Here is a 25,653-nt window from a genome sequence, read left to right on the forward strand (position 1 = left end):
ATTCAATGTCAACTGTAATTGAAAATTTTAAAAAGGGAGAAAATAAGTGAAGAGGAATAAGAGGTTGAAATTTCCAGGTACAAAACAAATGAGTCATGGGGATGTAATGTACAGCATAGGGAATATAGTTAATAATATTGTGATAGCATGTTACAGTGTCCAATGGTTGCTGGACTTATCATGGTGATCACTTCTTTAGATATATAAATGTTGAATAACTATGGTATACACCTGAAACTAATAAAATATTGTATGTTAGCTATATTTTAATAAAAAAAATTTAAAAACACATTTTTCTTTTTTCTCTTTTTTTTTGGTGTGTGTGTATGTGGAGAAGTGTGGGAGAGGAAGGAAAGGGGAAACTAGCCACAGAGAAGTAAAAATGTCACTAAGATCATCTCTGGTAACAAAATAATTTAAAATATATGTGTGTATATATACTCATATAATAAACACATGTAGGTGTGTATATATAGGTTTACATATATATATATACATATATATACATATATATGAATATTTACATTTACAACCTTGAATCTACTTATTCTTTATTTCACAAAGTGCTTACCTAAACCATTGAATGTTGGTATGAGGCATGGACTCCAAAATATAATCCCATCTAGAAGCCCACTTGATATTTTTGCTTTCCTAAAACAAAAATATAAAATCATATGGCCAAACTTTAACTGAATTTTTGCTGGTTTTAATACTAAAACACACAGATAATTTATCCTCCATTCTTTACTTCTAACTTCATGAAATCATGAGATCCACCAGCCATTTTTATCTTACTTTATTTACTGATATTCTACCTCACTTTGGAATGGGACTACAGAGAAAATAATTTTAGCTTACTTTCAACAGAAATAGCACCTTTTTGTGACTCTTTTTCTGTAACTCTAAATCCACCCAATACTTCATTTCATTTTGTCTGTACCACATTGTCATCTTAATTGCAACTTTCAAAGGTACACAAAGACATATGCAATGAGAGTCACTGTAGTTTTGCTTGTAAATTAAAAAACCTAGAAAGAACCAAACATGCCCACCTGAATGGGAATAAACTATGATAATCCATGCCAAGAAATACTATGTAACCATTAAAATAATTAAGCGAATCTATAGGTGATGACATGTTTATGAAATAGCATTAAGTGAGACATAAAAGTGCAAAGATTCCATAGGAAGAGACCATTGTCCCCCCAAAAATAATATACATATGTTTTGGATGCAAACATTTTTCTGTAAGAATAAATAAGAAAAAATAATGTTTATACTTTGGGAGGGAGAGGCAAGGAATTAGGGATGGTAAGGGAAGGGAGAATTTTACTTACACCTTTTCTATATGGTTTGAAGTCTTCACCATATACAAGTATCAATATTATTATTTAAATTGAACTAAAAGTCAACTTGCTGCACTGCAACCCACCAACTCCACCTCTTGCAAATAGGTTTATTATTGGGGTATTTTGTTTAATTATAAAACACTGTTCAACTTAAGTCATCCTATCTTATTGAATACACTAATATTTTACATTTTTGTATGTTAAGTATTTTGAGATGTTATAGCAACAAGTTTATAAAAGACGTTTGGTTTTTAAGTATTATAGTTTCAGTATTGAATAAAAAACAAGAAAATATTATTACCAATCAAGCTGTTTCTGCTGATGTCTGATCAAATTCAAACTGTCAATAGCTTTCTTATAAAATATCCCAATAGACAATGATCTTAACTGGCAATCTTCAATAAACACTTAAACCATAAATGCAGTTATTACCCCTCAAATCTATGACATGTTCTTAACAAAAGGAAAATGCTTGTACAGATTAACTAAGTTGTTTGAAATGACTTATTTAAAATTGGGTGTCTTTAGGTGTTTTTTTCTGAAGTTTGGGGTACGTTGTAAAGAAAGTCATGTACACTGCTTTAAAAATAAAACCCAAATGATAGGTTTTAATTTAAATGGGTGTGGTTTTTTTTAATTTTTATTGGGGAAGGGGAACAGGACTTTATTCTTTATTGGGGAACAGTGTGTACTTCCAGGCCTTTTTTTTTTTCCAAGTCAAGTTGTCATCCTTTCAATCTTAGTTGTGGAGGGTGCCGTTCAGCTTCAAACTGTTGTCCTTTCTGTCTTAGTTGTGGAGGGCGCAGCTCAGCTCCAGGTCCAGTTGCTGTTTTCTAGTTGCAGGGGGCACAGCCCACCATCCCTTGCAAGAGTCGAACCGCAACCTTGTGGTTGAGAGGATGCGCTCCAACCAACTGAGCCATCCAGGAGCTCAGCGGCTGCTCAGCTCAAGGTGCCGTGTTCAATCTTAGTTGTAGGGGATGGAGCCCACCATCCCTAGCAGGACTCAAGGAGTTAAAGCAGCAACCTTGTGGTTGAGAGCCCACTGGCCCACGTGGGAATCGAACCGGCAGCCTTAGGAGTTAGGAGCATGGAGCTCTAACCACCTGAGCCATTGGGCCGGCCCCCTTAAATGGGTTAGATTAGATTTTAGTCAAAACCTGCTGACCAGGTAATCATGGTTAACATTCCCAGTGGCAGGGCAGGTTAACATTGTGTGCCTCCTGATGTGAGGTATCACTTCTGCAGTATTCCTGCCAAGAATGAATGGCCTGAGGCTGATCATGAAGAATCATCACACAGGCCCAGGCTGATGTTGTTCCTACAGAATGTAAAGTCTGTACTCTAAAAATTTTAAGGGAATGAAAGACAGAGAAAGACTAAATAACTGGTCTAGACTGGAGGAGACCAAAATCTAAACACAACATGTAATCTTGGAAAGGATAGTAAACCAGAAAGGGAAAAAGTGACAATGTTAGCCAGCTGGTGAAAATTTGAATGAATTTGGATCATATGGTAATGTGACACCAATATTGATCCCTGATTTGGAGGACTGAATACTATCAGGTTGGTGCAAAAGTTATTGTGGTTTTAAAGGTTAAAAGTAATTGCAAAAATCGCAATTACTTTTGCACCAAACTAATAGTTATGTAGGAAAGTGAGCTTTTTGGGGGAAAGACACTCTGGAGTGTTTAGGGGTGATAGGACATTCAGCTCTCAAAAGATTCCAAGGAAGACTAATGATGATGGACACACAGGGAGAAGAGTGAACAATGGAGCAAATGAGGTAAATGTTAACAATTGGAGCATCTGAATAAAGGGACTATGGGAGTTCTTTGTATTGTTCTCACACTTCTTCTATCGCCTGAAATTGTTTCAAAATAAATTATTTTTAAAAACCTACAAGGAAATCAGAATTTATATAACTGATAAATCCAAGCATAAATATTCATTGCATGAAAAGACTTACCTTAACCATTCTATTAAAATATTGTTCCTATTCATTGCCTTAAGCAAGTTAACTCATCAAGTCTTAAAAAAAGGTACTTTCAAATATGCACTATGACGTTTGGATTTTAACTACAAAGAGAACCTTGAAAATCTGCAGTTGTTAAACCAAGTAGTTTTTGCACCCAATATTGCCATCTGCTGGAAATAATAGGCCATAATATATATTACTCTCACCTAAGAAAATAAGAAATTATTTTAAAATCCTAAGGCACATTTGAGAACAAAATGACAAATTCAAAAATGTTAACTAAGTAGTGGAACCTATTTTTAATCCACTTAAAATGAATTAGTTTCAAAATCTTTTATAAGACAACAATTCTCAGAATATCACATAAGGTAATCAGGTCTTTAATTTGTTTATAATGGAGTCACACGCAGTAAAAGCAGAAATAAAGGATTTCTTGATTCATGACACAATAATATCCCATAATAGGTTTCACTCAGTAAAAATACACAGAGTCTCAAAGAATCAAGCCGACAGGCAACTTGAGCTTCTTCTATCTGGTTGCTTTTAACAGAGGGAGCAGCACCCCCTAGTGGCCATAATGAAAACGTGTGGGGATACTCCCGGCGTTTAGCAGCATAGTATAATGTCGGTCGTCGTGCAGTGCACTGGGAGACCCACACAATGAATTAAGAAATTCTAAATGCCCCCATCCAATATTCGTGTGAGTGAAAAACTACTTATGACTATCTTCTCCTATATTCTAACTTCACTTTACAGCTAAACAAAGTTTTTTACAGTTTTAATATACATTGGTTTTTCCCTCAGAAAAGGAACTACCATGTGAACTGAGGGAAAATGGTACTATGTTTAGCTTGAAACTTTACCAAAATTGACCAACATTTTCAGAAAGTCATGGCATCACTTGGAAAGATGTGGTATTTGAGCCAGGGAGGTGTAAACATTCTTTTATCCATCTGTATTCATAGGTTTCACGTTTACAATGATGACACACACAGGTGAACGGATCTGATGGCTGAAATATATATTTATTTATTAAAAGTTACTCTCTTTTTTCACTGTGCTGTACATCTGAAACTAATATGATATATGTCAACTACACTTTAATAAAAAAGAAAAAATTCTTGCAAAAAAGTTTATTTTTATTTCTCCTTTATATTATAATTAGGGTGTTATATTGATCTTTGTTGTAACTATGTGTATAGACAGGTTTAATTAACTAGTATCTATTAATATAATTTTATAATAGTAAAGGAAGAATTACAAAACATTTGTTATTAAAAGAGGATATCAATCTAATGGGGTTGAGAACTACCGATCCAGTTCAACTCGCTCAACTTATTTATTGTAGGGAAACTGAGGTCCAGGGAGGAAAATTAACTTGCTCAAGGTCACAGTATGAATTTAAGACAAACCAGCACCAAAATTTTCAGATTTTCAATCCGTACTGCCTGAAAATAAGGAATGCATTTTGCAAAAAAAAAAAAAAAAAGTCAGCTATACGAGTATACCCCAGCACCTAACAGCTGGCACATAGAGTACATTTATTGTCTGTTGATGAATGAATAAACAAACGTGAAAAACTTGTTTCAATCAGACAAGTTTATTCACTGTTCCCCACATATACCGCACACATTCTTACCTGGAAAGCCCTACCGATGGTTCCTCTCCTAAATCCTAAAATCCAGGCCTTTTAACTCAGTCTATGGGCCTTCTCACAAAACCTCACACACCTCTATCCTTTCTATCCAAATCATCTTCAGCATCCTTCAAGACCCAGCTCAAGGCCCCTCCCTTATAAAGCTTTCTTGGCCAATTCACCCACCAGAATTCCTTCCCATTCTAAACTCATACCATGTATTAAAGAGGTTATGTTAAGAGCCTGGATTTTGCAATCAAACTAATGTAGGTTTATAATCCTTTACATTTGCGACCTTGGGCAAATGACTTTACCTTTATGAGTCTCAGTTTTATTTTCTATAAAATGGAGATTTGAAATAGTACCTGCCTTTAGAGGACTTTGTGAGAAATAAAATTAAACTAGATACTTTATAAAAATTCCCATGCTAGGCATATAATAGGCACTCAATAAATATTTGTCATATAAATGGGTGAATAAAAGGTCTTCACTCAAATGTTAATCTTTATTACCCTTCCTCAATGACGTCTGAACAAAATTGTTATAAAAACTCCAAACTTTATACCCATTTGGGAACATGTATAATTTCTGAAAACACAAAGTGCACAAGATGCTTAATTAAAAAGCAAAAAGACAAAACTTTTTAAACTAAGAATTACTGTATTGCCTCTGAACCTTTCTGTGACCAGGGCTCATGCCCACAACTCAGACAACGGTCACAGGCTCTGCGCCCGAACAGCGCTTTGCAGGTGGCTGCACTAAGATGGTAGAGGCCAGGAAGATAGAGCTTACAACCGAAGTGGCTGAGCAGCCACAGCTGCTGCCTGGCACTGACATCTGTAAGTAGTTTGACGTGTGCATTGAGTTTGGCTTCCTGTCCATGTCCTCCTGCCCCATTCCTTTGTCAGGATTGTACCCACCCCTCCACCTTGAGAATGTCTTTGCATACCAGAGGTACAGGGAAGGCTTCCATAGTCTGCAGGAGGGCGAGACAAAGTAATTCACCCAGCCAAGGGCCTGGAACCAATCCATGTCACAGGACCTGCTGGGATTTCTTGTATTGGGAATGAGAGACAGTAAAAGGGGAAAAACACATAGAGGTAGCACAGACCAAAGGGGACAGGCGCTGCACATGTGAAGGTCTAAGATCTTTGCCAAGACGGCAGCTGCTAGTCACATGTGGCTATTTAGCACTTGAAATGTGGCTGATACTAAGCAAAATGAGCTGTAAGTGTAAAATACACACTAGATATCAAAGACTTGGTACAAGAAAAAGAATTTAAGATTTTTCTTTACAAAAAAGTACTATATAAACACTGTATTCTTATTATTAAATTTGTTTCTCACAGGGGTATGGGTTAGAAGTTCTGACACTACTTTGCATGTATGCTAGGGTTGAACAAATAAGTCAATATATCATAGATGATGGGAACCAGGTTTCTCACTGTCAGAGAAATAAATTACAAATAAGAAAAGGAAGAGGGCTGGTAGGATTGCTGTGGTACTGGATTACAGTCAGAGATATCAGCATGAACACATGTTTATTTATTTAAGTATCTACTTGCTTATTTTTATACTTTCCAGTTTGCAATTAGCAAATAATCTGTGGGGTGATGCTTTGCCACTATGAGAAAAACCAGTTTCCCCAACATTCATTCACCTACAATTTTAACATCCATTGATAACATTGACCTGAATCAATTATTTAATTGGAGGGTGAAAAAATAGTGATTTTTCAATTTCTGTCATTCCCACTGAAGCAATTCAATAAATGATGATTAGGTACCCAGTTATTTGACAAAATTATTCATAACCCATAATGTAGTTTGTTATTTTATAGCTACATTTACCAATATATAGAGCTTTGTTTCTCATTTGTCCACTGAAATTTCAGACTATTTTATATTATCAGTTCAATAGGATTTTGTGAGCCACTCTAAGACACAACAACTATGCACACCTGGGATACCTAAAGTGGAATCAGCAGTGCGATATAAATGTTACTCCAGAAGAGAAGTCCATAGTCAAATATGGTTGTCAAATGCTGAGTGAGACTCAGTCCAAAGATTTCTTTATTAAGAGATGTTTAAATAACTTACTAATATGCTTTGTGAAGCTGAGAAAGGAGACAGCAGAAAGTAGCATTTTCCAAACTTATTTGACTACTGTTCTAAGGAATGCACTTTGGAAAATATTGATATATACCATTATTACTGGATTTAAAAAGCATTTTCAATCCAAGACAGAAAATAAAGAAATAGTACCATTAGAGAGATACATCACCACTCTTCCTTGCACCTCACCCTCCAAGTAAAAGAGCAACTTTCTAGTGTTCAGGTAAAGAATATTGCGGCTTGGTTCATCCTCACTGCTTAATTCTACTCTCTGCATGCATGAACTAGTGTTGTACAAGACATTTGTAAATCAAGTGCTCCTGTATCTGAGAGAAGGAATAGGAAACACTGTGTCTCTACTATGGGCTAGGCACTGTATTAAATATTTTATATGTAGGCTCATTTATCTCCAACAGCAATCACATGAGGTGACTATTTTATCCCCATTTTTACAGGTCACGAAATATAGGCTCGAAGTAATTTGCCCAAGTTCCCACAGCTAGTAAATGTCAAAGCCAGGATTGAAACTGAGGTGTGTCTGGTTCTTTCCATTGTGCCACTTCTGGAAGCCAAGGGACTTCTAAGCACCCTAAATGAGTTTCACTGGGAAAGAGAAATTCCCTCTTCTGGTATAGCTTTCAGGATTTAGACTTGACTACTAAGAAACAAAGGGTTAAGACCTAACGCTACATAAAGTGATTCCCCAAATTCTCCCAGTTGGTATAGGTACATCTGACCTTGTTCTTCGGCTCTTTTGATAGCCACACTCGCTTCCTAACATACCACTAACACCCTACCATGTAGGCTCCAGGCATGAATCTGAACTTCAATTTAGATGTGCTTTCCCTTGGCTTTTATTGTAAACATAGGATTCCCTACATTTAAATTTTAAATAGCCAAACTATTTTGTGATAAAACTATTTTTAGTGATAAAAATGTACAAGGGCTTCAGCCCTTCAATCAAATTTTAGTAACAGCATAGACTTTGAATAGTATTCTTAACCATTAGGAAAATTTCAATTTCTTCAGGGTGTATTTCATTCCTTTCCACCAGAGTACATTTCTGTATTTCATCCAGAGATTATAAAACTGGACTATACTTATTGGACTAGTAAATTGACTGTTTTCGCCAATTGTACTTTGGGTAAACTGCAGGATGTAGGATCAAATAATCCTGACCTCTAGCTTGGATGATTCAAAGTACACACACACATTTCTAACATAAATGTTTCTCATTTTCTTTACAGTAACTCTGTAGGCAGAAGATATAATAGACCTTTAATACAGAAAGCCAGAATGGTATAGTGGGAAAACTATGAGTTTGGGGGCCAGACAGACCTGAGTTTGAATGTCATTTCCACCTCCTGCTAGCTATGATCCTGAGAAAATTATTTCAGCTCATTGGGCTTCAGTACCCTCATTTATAAAATGGAGATAACCACTATAGGTGATACATAGGGAGAGAAGCAAGGCATCCCCAATCTGGAATTGCTTTCAGAAAAAGATTAGGAAAAAACGTGTTATAATGGCTGTTCAGGCCACCTATAGAAATGACACAAACCAAGCACAATTTGTAAATGTTTGAAGAGATTTGACATCTACTCCTAAATAAGGTGAGTAGGGTATAGTCTCAGGAAAGCACATTTAAAGCTATAAGAAATAAGCCTTCAACAAAATCAAGTATAACCAAAGCTGAATCAAAAAAAAATGATAGTCTTAAAAAGAACTAAAAAGGGAAATACATAGATCTACAAAGTTATAAAAGATTTTCCCTATAAAAAGGAAAGCCCCAAAGTTAATCTGTGAAGCACCTCTAACATTGTCCACAGCTAAGAATACCTAACCCATGAATATAAACATCTGGTCCATGGGCAAGTATAGCACTAGAGTGCCATGAAAACCATATATATATATTTTTATATATATATGGGTGATAATTGTTAATGAAATTACATAATTTCAGGTGTACAATTCTGTATTACATCATCTATAAATCCCATTGTGTTCACCACCCAGAGTCAGTTCTCCTTCCATCACCATATATTTGATCCCCCTTACCCTCATCTCCCTCCCCCCACCCCCTTAACCTCTGGTAACCACTAAACTATTGTCTGTGTCTATGAGTTTTTGTTTCTCATTTGTTTGTCTTGTTCTTTTGTTGTTTTTGGTTTATATACCACATATCAGTGAAATCATAGGGTTCTCTGCTTTTTCTGTCTGACTTAGGAAAACCATCTTTTAACACTTCACTTCCCTTTGCCCTGGGGTCCTATGTCCACCAAGCAACTTTCTATTTATTCTATTTATATTTGCTTTTTCATATATTTTTGTTACAGGCAGATGTAGCTAACCAGCTAACATGAATGTTATGGTCCACTATACATTTCTATTTCTCCATGTAAATTAATAAATTGATATTCTAATAAATTAATACATTGGACCCTTGGGAGTTTGCCTAGTATGAATCTATCTCCCTTTGGTATACTCACAGAATTAAAATTCTGAAGCAAAATTTTAAAAGTTTGACAAAAACCTAGTTTTGCTGAGTGTGTGAGGTAACAGCAGATCCTCAGGCTTAGCAACTTTTCTGAAAAATAATTTAGCAATGGGTTATCAAAATGTGTATACCCTTTTACCTAAATAATCTTACTTCTAGGAATTTAATTCTAGGAGATAATCACACAAGTAAAAAATAAGGATGTTCACTAAAGCATTATTTTTAAAAGTTAAAATTTAGACCTTTAGGAAAATCTGAAAACATGTATCCATAAAGACATATGTGCTCCAATGTTCATTGCAGTTTTATTTACGGTGGCCAAGACATGGAAACAACCAAAGTGTCCTTTGATAGATGAATGGATAAAGAAGTTGTGGTACATACGCATAATGGAATACTATTCTGCCATAAAAAAGATGAAATAGTGCCATTTGTGATAACATGGGTGGATCTTGAGAATGCTAAGCAAAATAAGTCAGACAGAAAAAGTCAAGAAGGTTATTGATGTGCACTTCTTTCTTTTTATTTTTGTAACCCCAGCGTCGGGAACGTAATGTGTGCTTACTAAGTATTTGTAGGATACGCATATTCTGATTTCACTGATTTCACTGATATGTGGTATATAAAACTGAAAACAACAAAAGAACAAGAAAAACAAATGAAGAAACAAAAATTCATAGACACAGACAATAGTTTAGTGTTTACCTGAGGGTAAGTGAAGAGGGAGATGGTAAATGAGGGTAAAGGGGATCAAATATATGGTGATGGAAGGAGAACTGACTCTGGGTGGTGAACACACAATGTGATATATAGGTGATGTATTACAGAATTTTATACCTGAAATCTGTGTAACCTTACCAACAATTGTCACCCCAATAAACTTTAATTTTTTAAAAAAATAGACATTTGAGTTATTTTTATCAACACGGCACTAAGTCAGTCTATTATGACCAGTATATTAAATGTACCATGCACTCAGTAAAAAGAAAGGTGTAGCTCTACAATTATTGACAAGGAAAGATGTCCATGACATAGACATTAAGTGAAAATAGCACATGCAATGTCCCATTTGTACAAAGCTGTATACTTCTTAGCACCACGTGCAGTGTTTCCCTTGTATGTTCTACAGAACATTATATCCTCATGAGTTCTGCCATGGTCTATAAATGCATATTATAATCACCTTCTGAAAATTCACAATACTTTTTAACATACTGAATAAATACTCTTGAAACCATCGTGCTAATATTGTTTAACCTAGCATTATCCAGAGTAACCTCATCATAGAATTCTTTTTCCACATAACACTTTTTAAAATACCAAGCAAATATAAATAAAATAAAATAAATCAAATATGAAGCAACTAGTTTCCAGAAAACCCTCTGGGAAGCACAAGCATTAGAGAGCTGATACATGATCCATCAGAATCTTAATAGTCAGTCTGTTTGTCTATTTACCTACCAAAAATACATCCTATCTTTATAAAAATAGTGATTTATGAAAGGAAAAATTCCAGCTGTACGAACAACGACTGCCATATATTGAGGACCTATTATTTGTCATGCTAAGGGCTTTATATATTCTTAAAATGAGGATGAAATGACATGAGAAGAAATCATGCCTCAGAGATCACATGACTTACCTTGGCTCATGCAGGTAGTAAGTGGCCAAGCCTCAATTTAACTACAGGTCAATATGTGTGCTCTTTTCACTACACTACACTCTGTCTCTTCCACAAGATATTCTTCCTTTAAGGTTCCATTTTGAGTAGTCAGCCAGCCTGCCAGCCTGCCAACACCAGGCGGCACCCCTGTGATCTCCCGTGTACCTCTTTCAAACTTCAATATGAAGTATCAGAAAATAAAGTAGCTACTACATTACTTGAAATGTAGTAGATTTAATACAGCAATTCCTTTAAGACTGTCCTTTGAATAGTTTTAACATAAAGAACTTACTTACTTTGAGATCTTAGCTATGTTATACAACTTTTAACTGCTGAAAAATATTAAAAAGACTTTAATATTAGTGAAATATATGATATTTATATAGTTATGTATATTTATATATTTGATTTGGAAAAAAGTTGGGTGATGACATGGAATACTTACTTCAAATTTCACAGAGTAAGTGTAGGTTATATTCAACTTATCTGTATATTCTCCAGAAATTTCCATAGGGGGTCCATTACAAGTTAGGAAGTTTTCATTTGAATGCTTATAGCTTAAAAAAGAGAGAAAAAAGGGGAGAGAGGGAAATTTTTAAATCAAACTGACATTGTAGATTTCCAATTCATGGTGCTTGAAGCATGTAACAATATCAGACTAAAAAAATAGGCCGTTAATTATATTCTGAATTTTAAAACTTCTTATGATTTAAAATACTTTTGTTTTTAAATGTCCCTAACAACCAAATGAGACCCAATATACTGCACAAAATGTAATACCTAAGAATCTTCTCTTTGCCTGTGGATAGATTTGTGGGGTTTTTTTTTTAATCTATCTATTAGCAAATGGCTTTATTTTTCATCTTTCATCTCACTCTCTTCGATATACTAAGTAACTTACCTTGTAACCTTTGCTTTACGGTTAAAAAAATCAAATAAATGAAGCAGAAATCACATTTATAAACACCCAGAAATTTGAGGGCCTACTGTGTGTAAAATGCCATGCTTAGCAATGAAAGGTACTGAGGACGTAATCTATGTAAGCCTTTTGTGTTTGAAGAAGAGAATGGTTATTAAAAACAAGAGGGAAAGCAGAAACTAGAGACATTTGAAACTAGACAGGATTGATGAAGCTAACAAATGCCTAGCCAGTAATAAAGAGATTCTTATTAAATCACTCGAAAAGTAGAAGAGGAATAAAAGGGAGAGAGAAAAATCAAAACGAGAAACAGTGATGTTCTATGTTGTCAACATACAATTTATCTCTTGGCTTCTGTCTAAAGAATAATATGTTATCTCTACAAGTATATGCACAATAAAACCATTTGCTCACAACTGTGAAGGTTACTGATGTGCACTTCTTTCTTTTCATTTTTGTAACCCCAGCATCAGGAACATAATATGTGCTTATTAAGTATTTGTAGGATATACATACTCTATTTAAAGCCAAAATACATTATGAATTAAAGAAATAATAATTGTTAAGGCTACAGATCAAAACGTAACAGTAAAGAGAAAGATGAAATTACTGCAATGCATATCAAGGTTTACTGTTTAAGTATGGGCCTTAAACCCAGTATAGGAAATACCTGCATTTCGTATGAGAGAGATTATGCAGCAAAAACTGTGTTAAGATCTCTAATCAAGATGGAAGACATATTTTAAAACACTGACCTTACATATGGGTTGTATAAGGCCTTATAAGCCATTTTTCAGAATGTTGGCTTTTACTCGAAATGAGATGGGAACTCACCAGAAGTTCTGACAAAAGGATTGACATGAAATGACATTTTAAAAGGAATGCTCTGAATGCTGTGTTGAGAACAGACTGCTAGAAGAAAAGTGTGGCAGCGGGGAGACCAGCCACGTTTTTGTAATAATCCAGGTGAGATATACTGTTGTCTTAGACCAGGTGATAGTGGTAAAGGTGATGAGAATTGATGGATTCTGAATATGTTGTGAACATAGAGCCACGTGATCTGCCAAAGGATTGGACTGCATATAGGGCATGAGTGAAGAACGATAAAGAGGAATCAAAGGTGATGCCTTGGTCCTGGGGCCTGAGCAATTGGAAGGATGCAGTTGCCATTTGCTGAGATGGAGAAGACAACAGGAAAAGCAGGTTTGGAAGGAAGATTAGAAGTTCATTTTGGGGCCTGTTAAGTTTGAAATGCCTATTAAACATATTAAAGTGGACATAACAATTAGACAGCTAAATATGTAAGTCTACAGATCTAAGAGTCATCGTGGTGTCTAACACCATGAGACAGGATAAGATCACCAAGGTGTGAGTATAAATAAAGAAGATAAAAAGTTCAAAGACTGAGTCGTGAAGGCCCTCTAACATTAAGAGATTGGAGAAATGAAGAGAATGGTAAGCGACCAGTGAGACAGGAGAAAACCAGGAAAGTATGGCAACCCAAAAGCCAAATGAAGTAAGTGTTTTAAGGAAAAAAAGATGATCATGACATAAAAAAAATCCAATTAAAAATTGGGCAGAGGACCTAAATAGACATTTCTCCAAAGATATAAAGATGGCCAACAGTCATATGAAAAGATGCTCAACATCATCACTAATCATCAGGGCAATGCAAATCAAAACTATAATTAGATATCACCTTGCACCTGTCAGATTGTTTATTATCAAAAAGAGAACAAATAACTGTTGGTGAGGATGTGGAGACAAAGGAAACCTTGTGCTCTGTTGATGGCAATGCAAATTGGTGCAGTCACTATGGAAAACACTATGGAGAGTCCTCAAAAATTTAAAAATAGAACTACCATACTACCAAGCAATTTCACTTCTGGTATTTATCCAAAGAAAACAAAAACCTTGACACAAAATGATATACCCCCCATGTTCATTGCAGTATTATATATAATAGCTAAGATATGAAGCTATGGAAGCATCCATGAATGAATGGATAAAGAAGATGTGATAGCAATTAAAGAAGAGAGTTAGGATACCCTCAGTAAGTCTATTCTCTTCCAGATCTGTCAATTCTTCCTCACTTTACATGGTATTCAGATGCTTACTATATGCTAAAGGGAATAAAATTGCCTATTTGATTTTTCAAACTGTATGTCTAAGGTTATATCACATGTGAATCCTAAAAATGAAAATTGTAATTGAGGAGTTCTACATTTTGAATTAATCTTAATTTAATGGAGCTAATTAAAAAGATATTCTGTAATTACCTTTTGAGATCAACTCTAGCAGCAACCAACCTTGCAATACCCCAATTTGTTTCACTCTCCCTGTGATATGTAATAGTAATAGCAACATGGTTGAAGAGGTAGAAAGTATTCTTTTTGTTGAATTCAGACTGCAAAAAAATAAAGGAATTTTTTAAAAGCTTGAACTTTTCCTAGAAACTAAACTATATAAAATTTGATTGTAGAATAAAAATGAGGCTTCTTAAAAAACTGATTTATAAATTAAGCATAGTGAAGAATAAATGTATTTTTTAAGATTAAAACTATAGCCATGAGCAGTTGGCTTAAAATTAAGATGTTAGTTAAATCTATAGTCTTAAACAATTGTTACAAATAAATAATACTGCAAAACTGTAAAATTCATAAATGCATGTATCTCTTTGAATTTTTAACCATACAAAACTATGACATAACACAAATAAACTAGTAAAATGTTATCAACATATCAAGTTTGAGTATATCAAACATGTGGGCTTTATTTATCATAAAAGTAATGAGGCAAGAAAAAAAATAGCAGGATGTGTGTCAGAATGTTAACAATGGTGCCTCTGGGTAGTGAGATTATAGGCAACAATTTTTCCGCTGCTTCTCTATACTTTTCTGTACTTCCCACATTTTATATAATGAAGGTATATTTGCATTTATAATCAGAAGTATCAAACAGACAAAAAGAGAATTAAACTCTCCCTACCAGGCATTAGTTCACTCCTTAGTAGCCATATCTATATCTGAAAATAATTATCCAAACTTAATAAATCAATGCTTCTTAAACTTGAAAGTTTATACAAATCCCTCAGGGATCTTGTTAAAATGCAGATTCTAAGTCACTAGGTCTAGGGTAAGGCCTGAAATTCTCTATGAGGACGCCAAATTCCCAGTGGACATCAATGCTCGTGGTGCTGGAATACACTGTGAGAACCACAACCCTAATCCAGAAAAGAGAAAATATTTGACTGCTTTTTTCTGGTAGAAGTGGTTAAGGGAGATTGAATGACTATTTTTCTATGGAAACTTGGGGGGCAATTTTTTTTAAGACTTTACTGGGGAAGAGGAACAGGATTTTATTGGGGAACAGGATTTTATGGGGGAACAGTGTGTACTTCCAGGACTTTTTTCCAAGTCAAGTTGTTGTCCTTTCAATCTTAGTTGTGGAGGGTGCAGCTCAGCTCCAGGTCCAATTGCCGTTGCTAGTTACAGGAGGCACAGCCCACCATCCCTTGCGGGATTTGAACCGGCAACCTTGTGGTTGAGAGCCCACTGGCCCATGTGGGAATCAAACCGGCAGCCTTCGCAGTTAGGAGCATGGAGCTCCAACCACCTGAGCCACCGGGCCAGCCCTGGGTGCAATTTTTGTATAAGACTTGTTATGAGTTGGATTGTGTCCTCCAAAAAGGTATGTTGAAGTCTTAGCCCCTAATACCTGTGAATGTGACCTTATTTGGAAATATGGTCTTTGCAGACAAAATCAAGTTAAGATGAGGCCATTAAGGTGGGCTCTTCCTCTTATAAGAAGAGGAAAAGGCCATGTGAAAATAGAGACACACAGGGAGCACGTCATCTGATGAAAGAGCAGAGGCTGGAGTGATACAGCTGCAGCCATGGAATGCCAAGGATTATCAGCCATCACCAGAAGCTAGGAGAGAAGCGTGGAACAAAGTCTCACTCACAGCCCTCAGAAGGAACTAACATTGCCGACACCTTGATCTCAGATTCTAGCCTCCAGAACTGTGAAACAATAAATTTCTGTTGTTGTAAACTACCCATTTTGTGGTACTTTGTTACAGCAGCCCTAGCAAACTAAGACAAGTATTAACAATATGAGCTTTGCAGTCGAACAGCATTTACTTGGTATATGACTATAAACAAGTCATTTAACCTCTTTGAGTCCTACTATTGCCTCCCCAGTGAGAAGGTTAATATGACTCCCTGTCCACATTAAGGTGTGACAACCCACCCTCCCAATAGCAACACCTTCAAAGTAAAGGTGAGCTAAAAGCACACCTGCTCCACACCCCCAATGGACTATAAGGAAGATGCTAAACAGATGCTTGATGCTAAACAGAACAAAGGTGGCAAGAGGAGAAAACTGTCCTTGAAAAGTTGTGGTCACAGGTGAATGCTAACATAGATTTGCATCACCTAGGTGTCCCCAGGAAGTTCAAGTTGTAAATTTGCTTTAATGTGGTCCCAGACAGGTATTTTCCAAAGACACCTTGCAGATAAATGAAAATCATCTCAGGAGGAAAGCACTTTGATCCTAGGACTCAAAGAAACTCCACAAACATTTTTCAAGAAAAATGAGTATGTACTCAAAATAACAAAGCACACAAGGAAAAGCGGCATCATGAGCAAGAACCATTAGAAACAAACCTGCAAAGATTTGAGATACAGAAATAATCAGAGGCAGATTTAAAATTAACTAAATGTAATGTATTTAAAAGAGGTAAAAGCTAATATAAATGAATGGGACTATATCAAACTAAAAAGATTCTGCACAGCAAAAGAAACCATCGAAAAAATAAAGAGGCAACCAACCGAATAAGAGAAGATTTCTGCAAACAACGCCTCCAATAAGGGGCTAATATCCAAAATATATAAGGAAGTCAACAACAGAAAAAAACAAACAATCCAATTTAAAAATGGGCAGAGGACCTGAAGAGACATTTCTCCAAAGAGGACATACAGATTCCCAATAGACATATGAAAAGATGCTCAAAATCACTAATCACCAGAGAAATGCAAACAAAACCACAATGAGATATCACCTTACACCAGTTAGAATGGCAATCATGAACAAGACTAATAATAACAAGTGTTGGAGAGTCTGTGGAGAAAAAGGAACCCTCATACACTGTTGGTGGAAATGAAGATTGGTGCAGCCATTATGGAAGGCAGTGTGGAGGTTCCTCAAAAATTACGAATAGAATTACCATATGACCCAGCAATCCCTCTCATGGGTATCTACCAAAAAAAATCCGAAAACATTTATACTTAAAGATATGTGTGCTCCAACGTTCATTGCAGCTTTGTTTACGGTGGCCAAGACATGGAAACAACCAAAATGTCCTTCGATAGATGAATGGATAAAGAAGACATGGTATATATACACAATGGAATACTAGTCTGCCATAAGGAAAAGATGAAATAGTGCCATTTGCAACAACATGGATGGATCTTGAGATTATTATGCTAAATGAAATAAGTCAGGCAGAAAAAGTCAAGAATCATATGATTTCACTGATATGTGGGATATAAAACTGAAAACAATATAGGAACGAGACAAAGAAACAAAAACTCACAGACATGGACAATAGTTTAGTGGTTACCAGAGAGTAAGAGAGGAGGGAGAGTGGTAGATGAGGATAAACAAGATCAAATATATAGTGATGGAAGGAGAACTGACCCTGGGTGGTGAACACACAATGTGGTATATAGATGATGCATTACAGAATTGTACACCTGAAACCTATGTAACTTTACTAACCATTGTCACCCCAATAAACTTGAATATAAAAAATGAGATAATACATGTGAAACATTAAAAAAATTAACTAAATGTAATACATTAAAAAAATAAAATATATGCATGAAAGCACATTCATGAAATAGAAAATTATAAAACAATGACCTAGCAGATTTGAAAAGAACAAAATAAAACTTATAGAAAGATGATTCCTGAAATTAAAAATTCAATGCCAATAGTCTTAAATTATTGCCAAGTCCTGCTAAGGTAATTATGTTAGTCTGCATTATTTTTGCAAAATATGTAAGTGATGGTAAAATAATAAAAAAATGAAATAATAAAATAAAAATTTAATGCCTATGTTTAAGAGAAAAAAACAAGTGGAGAATTTATAGACTGGAAGACAGGCCAGAAGAACAAACCACAGGAAAAGAAAGTGGAAAACACAGAAGGGAGGTTAACAGACATGGAGGAGAAATATGAGACTATTTAATATAGCTTTAACTGATGTCTGAAAAGGAAAGAAGAAAATATCTGACAATGGCTGAGAATTCCAGAACTGAAAAAGTCACCAATCCAGGAAACTCAACGAACTACAAACAAGATTAAAAACAAAACAAAACCGAAATGCATAACAAGACACATAATCATGAAAATGCATGACACCCTCTAAAGAAAGAGGTGATTAGTAAGTAGGGATAAATGAAAGGACTGTGACGAAAATACAAATCATAAATATTAGAAAAATTACAAGAATGCAGATCAAAATGGCGGTGTGAGGTGAGCCTCTGTAAAGCTCCCCTGGAATTTACAACTAATCCAGCAAAGATATCCTTTAGATATGAAGGAGGAATAAAGACCTTTCCATACATACAGAAGCTGAGGGAATTTTCTAATACACGACCTGCATTACATGAAATACTAAAGGAGGCTAATCGACCACCATCAACAGGGACAATTTGTGGCAACCACAACATAAAAAGGGTGAGAGTAAGGGTCTGAACCGAAATATGGGAATGGAGAAAGTAAACGAGCTGAAGAAAATGGAATACTCTAAATATCAAACTTTCTTTTACATAATCTTAAGGGTAACCACTCAAAAAAAATCCAGAACTGAAATATATACTGTAATAGAAGAAGAAACAGAGGGAAACATCATAGAATACCACCACACAGAAATAATAGACAACAACAAAAAGGCAAAGAAACAATGGAGCCGCACAGGAAAACTAAAGATAGAATGACAGGAAATCCTGACGTATCAATAATCACCCTAAATGTAAATGGACTGAACTCACCAATAAAAAGGCACAGAGTAGCAGATTGGATCAGAAAACTAAACGCAACCATATGCTGTCTCCAAGAGACACATCTCAGCTACAAGGACAAGCATAAACTCAAAGTGAAAAAGTGGAAATTGACACTCCAAGCAAATTGTACCCAGAGAAAATCAGGTGTAGCCATAAGGATATAAGATGAAACAGACTTCAGGGTGAAAAAGACAACAAGAGACAAAGATGGACATTTCATAATGGTAAAGGGGACTATACAACAAGGAGACATAGCAGTCATCAATATTTATGCCCCCAATCAGGAAGCACTGAAATATACAAAAAAACTACTAAGAGAACTAAAGGGAGAAATTAACCAAAACACAATTATACTAGGGGACTTGAATATATCATTGACAGCTATGGATAGATCATGCAAACAGAAAATAAATAATAAAATAGCAGCCCTAAATGACACATTAGATGAAATGGACATAATTGACATATGTAGAGCACTTCATCCAAAAACATCAGACTATACATTCTTTTCAAGTGTACATGGAATATTCTCAAGGATAGACCATAGATTGGGATATAAAATCACCCTCAGCAAATTTAAGAAGATTGAAATCATACCAAGCATATTCTCTGATCACAAGGCTTTGAAATTGGATATCAACTGCGAAAAGAAAGCAGGAAAAAACACAAATACGTGATTAAACATGCTTTTAAAGAATGAGTGGGTCAAAGAAGAAATTAGAGGAGAGATCAAAAGATACATAAAAACAAATGACAATGAAAATACATCCTACCAAAATTTTGGGGTGCAGCAAATGCACTTTTAAAAAGGAAATTTATATCATTACAGGCTTATCTCAAGAAACAAGAAAAATCCCAAATAAATGACCTCATGTTACACCTTAAAGAACTAGAAAAAGAAGAACAAGTGAAACCCAAGTTCAGCAGAAGAAAGAAAATGACAAAAATCAGAGCAGAGCTCAATGAAATAGAGAACAAAACAATAGAAAAAATTAATGTGACATAGAGCTTGTTCTTTGAAAAAATTAATAAAATTGACAAACCCTTGGCTAGACTCACTAAGACAAAAAGAGAGAAGACACTAATTAACAAAATCAGAAATGAAAAAGGGAAAGTTATCATGGACACCACAGAAATACAAAGGATCATGCAACAATACTATGAAGGACTATATACCACCAAATTCAATAACCTGGAAGAAATGAACAAGTTCTTAGAAACATATAGCCTTCCAAGGCTGAACCATGAAGAACTGGAAAATCTAAACAGACCGATCACCAGTAAAGAAATTGAGTCAGTCATCCAAAACCTTCCCAAAAGCAAAAGTCCGGGACCAGATGGCTTCACTAGTGAATTCCACCAAATCTTCAAACAGGATCTAATACCAATCCTGCTCAAACTCTTCCAAAAAATTGAAGAAGAGTCAGTACTCCCTAACTCATTTTATGAGGCCAACATTACCCTGATACCAAAACCTGGTAAGGACAACACAAAAAAAGAAAACCACAGACCTATATCTCTGATGAATACTGATGCAAAAATCCTAAACAAAATTTTAGCAAATCGAATACAACAATGTATTGAAAAGATTATTCATCACGACCAAGTGGGGTTCATCCCTGGGGTACAAGGATGGTTCAACATCCGCAAATCCATCAATGTGATACATCACATAAACAAAATAAAGGACAAAAATCATATGATTATATCAATTGATGCAGAAAAAGCATTTGACAAGATACAACATCCATTTATGATTAAAACAGTTAATAAAATATGTATAGAAGGAAAATACCTTAACATAATAAAGGCCATCTATGACACGCCCTCAGCTAATCTCATAATTAATGGTGAAAATCTGAAGCCCTTTGCTCTAAGTTCAGGAACACGACAAGGTTGTCCCCTATCACCTCTGCTTTTCAACATAGTGTTGGAAGTCCTCGCCAGAGCCATCAGGCAAGAGAAAGAAATAAAAGGCATCCGAATTGGGAATGAAGAAGTTAAAATATCACTCTTTGCAGATGACATGATGCTATATATAGAAAACCCTAAAGACTCCACCAAAAAGCTGTTGGAAACACACAACGAATACAGTAAAGTTGCCGGCTACAAAATCAACGTACAAAAGTCCATTGCATTCCTATATACTAACAATGAAATCTCAGAAAAAGAAATACAAAAAAACAATTCCCTTTGCAATTGCAGCAAAAAGAATAAAATACCTAGGAATAAACTTAACCAAAGATGTGAAGGATTTATATGCTGAAAACTATAAGACATTTTTGAAAGAAATTGAAGAAGACACAAAGAAATGGAAAGACATTCCGTGCTCATGGATTGGAAGAATCAACATATAAACCAAAAACAACAAAAGAACAAGACAAACAAATGAGAAACAAACACTCATAGACAGACAATAGTTTAGTGGTTACCAGAGGATAAGGGGGGTGGGGGGTAGATGAGGGTAAGGGGGATCAAATATATGGTGATGGAAGGAGAACTGACTCTGGGTGATGAACACACAATGGGATTTATAGATGATGTAATACAGAATTGTACACCTGAAATTATGTAATTTCATTAGCAATTGTCACCCCAATAAATTAAAAAAAAGAAAAATTACAACAATAAAATTGCAGACCAGCAGCCATATTTTAATAATTATTTTTTAGCAAATCAAATTTACCATCTCAAAGAAATGTACACCACATAAGGTCTTTTCAAATAAATATCATATTTCACTGAATCTAAAATGCCACCAATTTTAGAACATCATTATTTTATGTCCTGCAAAGAAAAAATATTGCCAAATAAACTTGAACATGCTATTAACTTGAAGATACATCTTGATTTCATAAATGTTAAAATACGGGAAAACATGAGTCTTAGAATCAATAAAATGTGGAATATAAAAATAGTAAACAAAACATAAATTTGTAATATAACTGATATCAAATGTCACATCAATAAATATAAATGGGCTTAACTCACCTATTAAGAGGAATATATTTTTCAGAAGGTACCACACAGCAAAACTCAAGAATATGTTGTATATAACAAATACATATAAAACAAAGAGATTCTTAAAAGTTAAAAATGAAAGTATAGACAAATTTATACCAAGCAAATGTATGCAACAAGAAAGCAAGGGAGTTGAACTTCCTCCTCCAGACATGATGGAATAACACAAGACCAGATTTACCTTTTCACCTTAAACAACTTTTAAGAAATAGGTAAAATAGATGAAACGACAGTTTTCAGACTTTGGACAACAAAGAACATTTAGAGAGTGATCACCAAGGGGAACAAATACAGTGAGCCCTACTATGCTTCAATCTTACTTCCCAGAGAGAATTTCTAGGCTGTAGTAAAAGGAAAGGGTAGCCAAGCAGACCCCTGCAGTCTCCGGGACTTGAGAAGACAAAGTTCAAAATCTAGAAAAGCCAACGGGCCTAGATTTTGTGGAGCAAGAATACAAGAGGGAAGAGAGCTGCACAGAGATTTCTGGAGACATGCAGAGGGCTCTCTTTCATCAGAGTATTAATTAGTACATGTGTATAAGATGTACCGGTTATTGATTTCTTGCCTCACATCTCCAGATTCATGCTTTTTGACATCTGTGAAAATTCTCTGAGCCTTTTAAATACTATATTTTTCCTTTGCAAGCAAGCTGGCACTGAATGAAACTGTCAGTAGAGGCCTCTGGACAGACATTGCCAGGGAAGGGTTTTGTTCCCAGGTTGATGGGAGCTCACTCCACATGCTCCAGCTTCTCCAGTGTGCATAACCTCTAATGAATTAATTGATCCATGTATCAAAACAAAAAGAGAGACAAAAAGACATCAGGTGGGGAGGGGGGATAAATAAGTGGAGCACAGAGGATTTTCAGGGCAGTGAAACTACTCTGTAAGATACTATAACATATATTTGTCTAAATCCATTAAATGTACAACACCAAGTGTGAACCCTAATGTGAACTGTGGACCTTGGGTGATAATGATGTATAAGTGTAGGTTTATCAATTGTGACAAGTGTCCCACTCTGGTGTGGGATGTTGATAATAGGGGAGGCTGTGCATGTGTGGGTCAGGGGCTCATGGGAAATCTCTGTACCGGCAACTCAATTTTTCTTTGAACCTACTCTAGATAATAAATCTATTATTTAAAAAGAGCCATCTTGTGCTTCATGATGAAACAACACACCCCTACCTTATCTCAACAAAGAGATGAAACCTGAATCTGATCAAGCCGCTGGATCCATCTGCCAATTTGCGGAAATAAAGGCCAGAGGAATATGCACCACTGTTTGGATGAATGATATGTGGATGGACAAATAAATATATGATAAATCAAATATAGAAAAATGCTAATTATAGAATCTAGGTGCTGGGTATATGAGTGTCCACTAGATAATTCATTCAACTTTTCTGTGTATTTGACAATGCTCATAATAAAATATTGAAAAAAAGATATATAAAATGATCATGTCTAAACTACAGTGTCTAGGTATATAGACTTGGGTAGTAAAACTATAAAAGAAAGTCTAGGACGTGATTATGATAAAAGAATAGTGGTTACTTTAGGGGAAGGAAGGATTTTATAAATGCGTAGGGGTAGTTGTATCCCTTCTGGAGTGGCTGGCCAAAATCTATTTCTTGACCTGGGTGGGGTTTGTAATAATTCATTAAACTCTATATCTGTTCTGTGTGGTTTTCTGTATCTGTATTTTACACTCAGTTTATCCTAAGGTAGTTATTGGACAAGAGTTCACAGATGTTTGTACAATAATAACTATCATTTATTGAGTGCCTACTATGTATTAGACACTGCGCCAAGCACTTTAGAAATATTATTCTATTTATCCTCACAATCTTATGTAGTATGTACTATTCCTATTCCCGTTTTACAGATGAAACTCAGAGAGGTAAAAGAAAGTTCACTGCAACATTCTTAATAATACAAATTGAAAACACCTAATCATGATGGAATGGATACAAATTATGATCCATCTGTACAATGGAATATTATGAAACTATTAAAAAAATATAAATGCTTTCTCACTCTTGTATGATCTATCTATCTATCTACCTACCTATCTAGGAGAACATGGTAGCAAGTCCATTATAAACTTCTAAGTAGAGACAACTGAAGAAGCAGATTACAAATATATATATATATATATACACACACACATATATCTGTATTACATATATTATATATTATATGTATATATATGTATTATATATTATGTTATATGTATATATCATAATCTCATTTAGATTAAGAAATTATACATACATAAAAAGAATCTATTAAAATTGACGAGGATCATGGGGAGACTCACTTCATACTCTTTATATCTGTGTTGTATAAGGTTTTTACAAACATATATTACTTTTGTAATCATGGTGGTGGTGGTTGCACAATGTACCTAATTGATTGTACCTAATGAATTTTAAAGCAAAAAAAAAGCTTTTTATTGATCAGAAAACCATATTTGCCGCTTTGATTCCAAACATCTAATTCAACAGTTCTCAAACATTTTAGTCTCAAAATCCCTATTCTTAAATATTATTATGTACTCTAAAGAGCTTTTGTTTATGTGAGTTATATCTACCCATATTGACCACATTAGAACTTAAAATGAGAAAATATTAAAACATGAGAATACAGAAGCACACATCCCATTAACCTTCATATAGCCTCTGGAAAATTCCACTGTACACTCATGAAAGAATGAGAGTAAAGAAGGCCAATAACATCTTAATATTATTAATGAAAATATGAGATCAGACAATTAAGTTCGCTAACTCATTCTAGAAAAAAGTGCTACATACCCCATTGCTAAATATCACTACAGTGACCTTCAAAGTACTCCCCTTGGGAAGCTCTACATGGACACCAGTGCCTAGTCCACCCTTCAAAGCAATTTTGGAACTCTTTTGCTGGAATGGCCATCCGAACTGTTATATTACCTTTGATGTTCTGAATGGCATCAAAATGTCTTCCTTTCAATATTTCCTTTCTCTTTGGGTAAAGAAAGAAGTCATTGGGGGCCTGATCAGGTGAGTAGGGAGGGTGTTCCAATACAGTGATTTGTTTACTGGCTAAAAACTGCCTCACAGACAGTGCCATGTGAGCTGGTGCAATGTCATGGCAAGAGCCATGAATTGGCGAAAAATTTCGGTCGTTTTCATTTCTTTCACGCAGCCTTTCAGCATTTCCAAATAGTAAACTTGGTTAACTGTTTGTCCAGTTGGTACAAATTCATAATAAATAATCCCTCTGATATCAAAAAAGGTTAGTAACATCGTTGCAACAAGTTCGCGAACTTAATTGTCTGACCTCATAGTTTTGATCTTGCAGACCCTTTGAAAAGTTCTCAGAGAGCCCCAGACCTCACTTTGAGAACAGCTGATATAATTATT

The 25,653-nt window shown here is 35.2% G+C and overlaps 1 protein-coding gene across 1 annotated transcript in view; it reads right to left on the reverse strand.

Moving 5' to 3' along the window:
- The window catches only part of LOC308495358 (transmembrane 9 superfamily member 2-like), a 124,823-nt gene that overhangs the window by 53,725 nt on the left and 45,445 nt on the right, over positions 1-25,653 (reverse strand). Inside the window, exons 6-8 of the mRNA XM_081043406.1 lie at positions 14,436-14,563; positions 11,683-11,794; positions 572-651 (exon numbers count right to left, since the gene is read on the reverse strand). Coding sequence (XP_080899532.1) covers positions 572-651; positions 11,683-11,794; positions 14,436-14,563 — 320 coding nt within the window. The remainder of the gene's footprint in view (positions 1-571; positions 652-11,682; positions 11,795-14,435; positions 14,564-25,653) is intronic.

The sequence above is a fragment of the Rhinolophus hipposideros genome (genome assembly GCF_964194185.1).
Source record: "Rhinolophus hipposideros genome assembly, chromosome: X".
Lineage (NCBI taxonomy): Eukaryota > Metazoa > Chordata > Mammalia > Chiroptera > Rhinolophidae > Rhinolophus > Rhinolophus hipposideros.